This window comes from Ranitomeya imitator, chromosome 2, assembly GCF_032444005.1.
Source record: "Ranitomeya imitator isolate aRanImi1 chromosome 2, aRanImi1.pri, whole genome shotgun sequence".
Lineage (NCBI taxonomy): Eukaryota > Metazoa > Chordata > Amphibia > Anura > Dendrobatidae > Ranitomeya > Ranitomeya imitator.
The window spans coordinates 453,661,646-453,669,100 of record NC_091283.1 but is presented as its reverse complement, the minus strand read 5'-3'; the positions used below and the strand labels follow the sequence as shown (position 1 = coordinate 453,669,100).

The 7,455-nt window shown below is 43.6% G+C and overlaps 1 protein-coding gene across 1 annotated transcript; it reads left to right on the top strand.

The window, feature by feature from the left end:
• Positions 1-326: 326 nt before the first annotated feature.
• On the top strand, positions 327-6,929 carry PPDPF (pancreatic progenitor cell differentiation and proliferation factor). Its single transcript, XM_069751115.1, has 5 exons — positions 327-497; positions 4,290-4,380; positions 5,366-5,443; positions 5,986-6,082; positions 6,556-6,929. Exons 2-5 carry the CDS (start codon positions 4,326-4,328, stop codon positions 6,659-6,661), a joined length of 336 nt encoding a protein of 111 aa, XP_069607216.1. The 5' UTR covers positions 327-497; positions 4,290-4,325; the 3' UTR covers positions 6,662-6,929.
• Positions 6,930-7,455: the final 526 nt, after the last annotated feature.

The window sequence follows — 7,455 nt, the reverse complement described above, 5'->3', positions numbered from 1 at the left end:
TATATTGTTTAAGATTATTGTACTTGTTTTTATTATGTATACCCCTCCTCACATGTAAAGCACCATGGAATAAATGCCGCTATAATAATAAATAATAATTATTATATATAATAATATATAAATATTTAATATATAAACAAAACAGACAAACACAAAAATAGATTTTAAAAAAGAGCAAAGTACTAAATACGTGCCAAAAAGCCACCACAAATGCAATAATGACTAGCTACATGTGCTCAGCAGCAGTATTGCACATGATCAGCCCCTTCTGCCAGTCACAAGCCCCATTGCCCATGCCCCTCTCCACCCCCTGGGCCTCTGCTCCCTCCCACCGCCCTATATAACCCGACTCCACGTCTGCTTTGGCAGCATAACTTCAGTGATCAAATCTCTGGTCGTGGAGACAAGTCCCAGCTTCTCCTTCTCAAATGGGCCCCGTCGCCTAGCGTCTAACCCCTAGAGCCAGGCTCCTGAGGACACATCCAGTCGGAATACAGGTAGTTATGGATGGGGTAACATGGCGGCGTGTCTACCGGGTCTTTGTTCTTTTTTGTCTTCTATGTATGTTAATATTTCCTACATATACATTTGTAATATTCATCACTCTTCCATTTTCTGGCCAACATGGTACCAACATATGTTTCCTGTTGTATAGCCTTTCAGGGTCTGTACTATACCGTCTGACCCCTTTAACTCTGCTATTGTACACCGCTATAGAATATGCTGGTGCCATATAAAGCAATAATTATAAACTTATTGATAGTCAAGAAGGAGCCGTCAGACACAAATTCGAGCGTAAGCTCTTGGGGTTTTGACTTTTATTTTTTCCGGTTGAATTGATAACGAGCTTCTGTACGAAAGATTTTGGATACATTGTGACAGCAGCAAGTAATGAGGAGGCAGGCAGGGTCTCGGGGGTTAATCTGGCTGCTACATTGTAACAGTATTGTTCCTGTCATGTTGTCAGGAAATGGACAATGTTCTCCTTCCTCACCAACTACTGAGGAAGGAGAACATCACCAATGGGTACGGTCACCGATTATAGGGGTGGTGGCGATGATGGGGGTTGTAGTGATGATATTGAGGACTTTATAATCGTTGATGATTGGATTTCTTTTCATGGGGAAAATTGTAGAAAAATAAGCCAATGGTTACTTTATCAGCTCCCCAAAAAAATCATGGAGGATAAATGGTCCATTGGCCACTGACATGGCAGGTATAGATACAATTATCAGTCGTATTATCGCCCACGGTGACTTTTACCTTGCCTAGCCCCCTTTTTATAGGGGGTAGGATACGGTATCCGTAATTATTCATTAATGGCCTTTCTTCCTGCCTTAGAATGTCAGCTCTTGAGACAAATGGAGTCCATGCAGCTCTGTTGACTTGTGGGGATGAGTTTCAGCAGCTGAGCCTTTGTTCTGTCTGCAGTTTGTTTTTCCCATCCCCATAGCAGAGAGCTGTTTTTATGGGGGAGGAGGAAGGCACAGGGGTGGGGGGGAGAGGAGGATGTGGTTTAGCCAGTTCAGACCAGTTTCTTAACAGTAGAGAGACTTAATCATCCCCTAACCCTTTCCTGCCAGAAACGTCTCCTCTTTTTTTTTTTTTGCAATTTATGTAAAATGCATTAGTGCATTGATGTAACAGATATGTGAATTTGCAAATAGGTTAATCTGCAGTCCTATGCAAACCTGTAGCTACTATGTCTGACAAAATGGACTTTGCTTTTACGTCTGATCTTTCCCAAAGAGATGAGCTGGAGTAATTTGGTATAAGAGCCTGTTGACACTGGCCATTTAACAGACAAAACCTAAGATAGAAACAATGAGCACATCCCCTGCTGGAAGTAAAAAAAAAAAAAAAAAACAATAGTGCAGATACATAACATAAAGTACTTGGTAAACACTGTTTTTGATCATAAAAGCATAAAAACCATCCCACCACGACAAGGTATATCCAAATTGGGACGGTCCTATCCTCTAATATTAAAACTTCACCTAGTGTCGGCTAAGGTTTTGTCTCCATCTGATTTTTGAGAATTGTCATCTTAAATATGGAACTTGCGAGTAGATTGCAAGCTCTGCAGTCCAGGTCGTGATGATGCCGCTCCAGCGTATAGTCGGTAAACACCATACAATCGCCTGTGGCTGCAGTGGACGTCTTATCATATAATCCCATTATGTATATGAGGAGTAATAGGTGGCCTGTTATGTAACTGGCCATTGTGATGGAGCATTGTGTGCAGCCAGGTGACCGCTCATCCTGCTGCCCATATGTCCACTCATTGTAATCAGGTGTAAGATTCAGTCTCTTCTAACCACAAGACAATAGTGTATGGTGGGTGACATCTGATGAGAACTCATATTGCAATCTGCCTTGGGCGAGGGCAAACAAGCCTTTACCCAAAATGCCATAAAGCCCACGCTTAAGAGGATCCATCATGGTGAGAAAATGTGGTGAAACCGAGGAACCAGGGCAGAAGTCCTTCTTTTGGTAACTTTATTGGTACAGAATAACAATGTTTTGGTGGCGCAGCGCCTTTATCAAGCCATAAAACATGTAACGTTTTTTGCTGCGCTGTGTCGGCCATTTCCGACCACGCATGCGCGGCCGGAACTCCGCACCCGCCTCCCCGCACCTCACAATGGGGCAGCGGATGCGCTGGAAAAATGCATCCGCTGCCCCGATTGTGCAGCGCTTTCACTGCTTGCGTCGGTGCGCCGCAACGTCACATAGCGACGTGCAGTGCACGACGCAAGTGTGAAAGTAGCCTTAGTTGTAGGTGAATAATGCCAATCTGTAATACCACTCATAACCTGTAGATAAGGGTGGTGCAGTTTTTTTTAATTCTGACAACACTTTTAAGAGCTTAGTCACATGTCGTGAGAACGTCAAATTTCTTTGAGGTTTCTGAAAAATCATGGGAAGACCATGACGTTACTGCAATATGTAAATGAATCCTACAGGCACGCTTACATTAAAGGGGGTTTCCATTGGTGAGAAAAAACATTGCTGCTTTACTGTCGTAAACAGCGCGGCTCCTGACCATGGGTTGTCTTGTCTGCACTACTGAAATGAACGGAGCTGAACTGCAATATAATTTACAACTCATGACCAAAGGTGGCGCTGTTTTCTCAAAGAAAGCTGCAATATATTTTCTTACACTTTTTTTTTTTTGGGGGGGGGGGGGGCTGTGATTAAAGGGACACTGTCACCTGAATTTGGAGGGAACAATCTTCAGCCATGGAGGCGGGGTTTTGGGGTTTTTGATTCACCCTTTCCTTACCCGCTGGCTGCATGCTGGCTGCAATATTGTATTGAAGTTCATTCTCTGTCCTCCATAGTACATGCCTGCGCAAGGCAAGATTTCCTTGTGCAGGCATGTACTACGGAAGACAGAGAATGAACTTCAATCCAATATTGCAGCCAGCGGGTAAGGAAAGGGTGAATCAAAAACCCCGCCTCCATGGCTGAAGATTGTTCCCTCCAAATTCAGGTGACAGTGTCCCTTTAAGGACCTGATTACATGTTGTACTTTCTGTAGTAGTCAATGCATGCTTTTTCTCTCTGGTGTCAGCCCATACTAATTAGCTTGAGCAGAGGGCCTGGATTCCTGACTACACAGGCCCCTACATCTGTAGATAGCATCGGGGGAGGAGTGGATCCTCCTGTACAGATTGCCAGTCCCTTCCATTCTGGCATATGTTATGTAATGTGTCCTCCACAGCCTTACACGTCTGCATTCTTTATCCTCCACAACCCCCACCTCTCCCTTGACTATGAACTCAACAACCTACTCAGATTTTTTTTTTTTTGTAGTTCTACTGCTTGTTTTGGCACCAAAGAGTTAACCCTGTCCTCACCCTATTAACGCACATGTGTTCTCATTCAGCACTGATTCCTCTATGAGAAAACTGAGCCCTTGGGCTTTGGAGAAACATTTGGTGAACAGACAGGACTTTCTTGGGTTTGTCTTCTTTAGTGTCAGGTGGGTGAACTTGGGATTGGTAAAAATAGACCCTCCACGTGAGCTATGATACTGGTGAGCAGCAAGATCTATGACCTTGTAGGAGCTGTATTGGGTAGTTGAAGCTGTAGGAAGGGTCCTCATCCCTGAGCCATGATGCCCACCTAGGGCTTCTACTAAAAGCCATGGCACTTGCACAAATGGGATGTAGAGTTTTGTATACCACAACTATTAGTATTTTTTTCCCCAACTCATGGTTGTAAGCCTGAGCAGTGGTTTTTCTATCCCTTTAATCTCAATACCTCTTCTCGTTGTCTTCCAGGGTTTACATCATCTTAAGTCAAGCAAGGTTTGAAACATGGCTGCCATTCCATCCAGCGGTTCACTGGTCGCAACCCATGATTATTATCGCAGTAAGTATTCTTACATGAGGCTTTCTAACTGGAGTCTCTACAATGGGCGTTCAAGATCTCAAATCCTGCAGCTGTTGAGGAGTTCTATGCTCCAGTTACATCCAAAGCTGTGATTGGAGGTGTTAGCATCTTATTAGTAATGTGGTGTAGAGTCTGATGCCAGACTTGGGTCATATGTTTAGAAAGTGCAGTTAAAGGGTGTGACCACACAAGGCGGCTGACTGCAGGTGGCCGATGCTCCACACACCCAAAACTATGCGGTCGCTGGCAACCACTGTCCTCTGCTCTTTCTAACTGCACTTACCCAGGCGCATCGATGTATGAGACTGGAGTCAGATATTCATTGTTGCATGATAGATGGATCGCTAGCCCGACTTCTAATCATCAGATTATGATTAAAAGGCAGTGGCAACATTGACGTCGATAAGCCAGAAACCCTTTGAAAAGGTGTAAAACATTTGTGCTATTTCAAGTTCTGCAAAAACTTTGCTAATTTTTGTTCTTCAAACCTGTTCTGCTAGATATTCTTTGAAAGTTGTGCTATTTCAGTGGCGTAACCTGCTCCAGGCCGATTAAAGTAAAGTTTCTGACAAGGCGCACAGGCTTGAGGTTAAAGTCTGCCGTCACACTATGGAGGTAGACTCCCGATTCATCAAAGGGTTCAGCACTCTGTGACTGCAGACTTTAACCTCAAGTCTGGACAACCCCTTTTAAGAACAGTGTGCACAACGACCAGGTTAATGAATCTGACCCATTGACTTTAATGAAAGGGAAGTCCGGTTTCAGCCTGGATTTGACATGTCTGACAGATTTACCTTTGAATCTGTAGCCCCTCTATATATGGCCTGTACACCTTGGCTCACTGACTCCCTGTCACTTATTAACCAGCGCTGGGTATAATCTCAACAGGACTATTTGTTGCCTTATGAGGTCTAGGTCGTTGGTAAATATTATTGTGAAGCTGATTTTTGGATTCTTCTTACAGGACGCCTGGGATCCACCTCTAGTAGCAGCTCATGCGGTAGTGTGGACTACTCTGGAGAGGTCATCCCTCACCACCCAGGTAATTCCCTTGACCTGCTCAATTACCTGCTGATAACCTTGGCTCAAGAGGCTTAAAGAAGTCTGTGTAACCAATTTACCTGATTGAAGGCTTTAGGTATTATCATTTACTACTTTGTCTAGGTGCAGTTATCTAACTTATTTACTTCTGCAAGACCTGAACCTTCAGGCTTGAAGACTGCAAAAAATTATATTTTCTGGCAAGTTTCCATGGATAACTGTTTCTGAACCACTATGGACCTCCTCAAAATGCACTCCTTTTATATTTGTATATTTTGTTTGAATGGTTTTTCCTTGAGTAGGAAGAATGGACCTGCTCCATATTTATTTATGGTGGTCCTCATTTCTCTCATCCTTAAATATACTGAGAGGCAAACTCTCCCCCTCCCCTCAAAACTTGTACAGAGGCCATGATTGCTGTCTACATTGCCAAGGTCCTTCATGATCATTTACTTCATTATCAAATGCTGACAGTTCGTTGCTTCTGCATCTAAAGTTTCTTGTGCTTTTGATAAGTCTTAATAAGTACTGCTTGTCCCACAGGTCTTCCGAAGTCCGATCCTGGTCACTGGTGGGCCAGCTTCTTCTTCGGTAAACCAGCTCATCCAGTCATGACCACTGTTTCGGAATCACCCGAGAAGTGAGTATCTTGTAACAACTTGTTCCTAGGTATTAGTAATCTCAACACGTGTTGGCTGATGACATCTATGACAACTGTGGACTTCCTGTTGTGTGATAGTCCACTCACGTTTCTTGAGTTATCTTCATATGCTAACTGGGTGACACTGCCTCTGACATGTCATTTGTGGAGTAATGTTTAGTAATTGCCTGTCGGTAATCTTGTGTGCAAACAGGTTCCTTGTGGCCAATTTGTACTGTGAGATTTACTTGGTGCCAACTGTATTATGTTGATTATGGCAGGAATGTTGGTCTGGAGCACATGACTGCAACCACTTCTAGTCTGTAGATTAACACGTAAATTCATAAGTAAACTGATTCTATTTTCTATTGTCCATTTTGTTGGACTCTTTCCATATTGAAATGTATCAAGTGGTTAATTCACAAAATTTCCCCTAACCCATTTTTTTTTTTTCCTCTTCTCTCCTTCCACAGCTCAGGAAGCTTCCGCATGACCAATGGCCTTTTCCCCTGCGGCCTGGCTCAGGAGCCGGTGAGGAAGAACCATGATGGCGAGTCCAAGACTGACTCCAGCGCCTAAGCCTGATCCCTAATTGCATTCCCCTCCTCACCGGGAAGACGCTGGGTGGCGGAGCCCAGACCCCCACCCCCTCACCCCACAGGCTGCCCTTCCCATAGTATTAGTCACCAATCCCATATTTTGTTTTTAATGACAACTTTTTTTAAATGACTTTTTATTACATTTGTTAACACTGAAACATTCTTAATTGTTTGGTTTCCTGCCTTATAATGTCATGGTTCTTATTTGTACTTCTGTAATAATAAAGATGGGCGGCCTATGAAGCAAAGCATGGTCTGCTGGTTTTTATTACTCTAGAGTTTAGAAACCCGCTGCTCTTGAGGAGGATAACCCCTTATCTATGTGATTGTCAGGACAGTGGTGTAACTAGAGGTCTATGGACTAGCGCACCTACATATACCACTGCTCAGATGTTTGGGCCACAGTGGCATTGATGGTCTCTTGGCCCCCGAAACAAAGTTAAATACATGATATTGCATTGTCATGTCACAATTAGAAGTCCACTACTAAATGGTACCACCACACACTTGACCTTGTCTTACCACCACACAGTTTTAATACCATACAGCACAGTGTAGTAATGTCATTGCGATGTGAAGCCCAGTGTGCTCTGCAGCTGCTGCCCTTTGGCTGTAAAGGGCAGGGCAAGGAGCCAATGGTTTTCTACTAGAGGATGCAACAGCAGTTGAAAATTGCACTGGCCCGAACGTCATTATGCCAGTCAGAGTATGTTAGGGTTTTTTTTTTTGTTTGTTTGTTTGTTGAAGTTCCACCCTCCCCTTTTTTTTTTTCTT

Coding starts and splice junctions, on each gene's coding strand:
- PPDPF (XM_069751115.1), top strand. CDS start 4,326: ATGGCTGCCATTCCATCCAGCGGTTCACTGGTCGCAACCCATGATTAT. Junction 4,381..5,365: donor AACCCATGATTATTATCGCA/GTAAGTATTCTT, acceptor TTCTTCTTACAG/GACGCCTGGGATCCACCTCT. Junction 6,083..6,555: donor GTTTCGGAATCACCCGAGAA/GTGAGTATCTTG, acceptor CTCCTTCCACAG/CTCAGGAAGCTTCCGCATGA.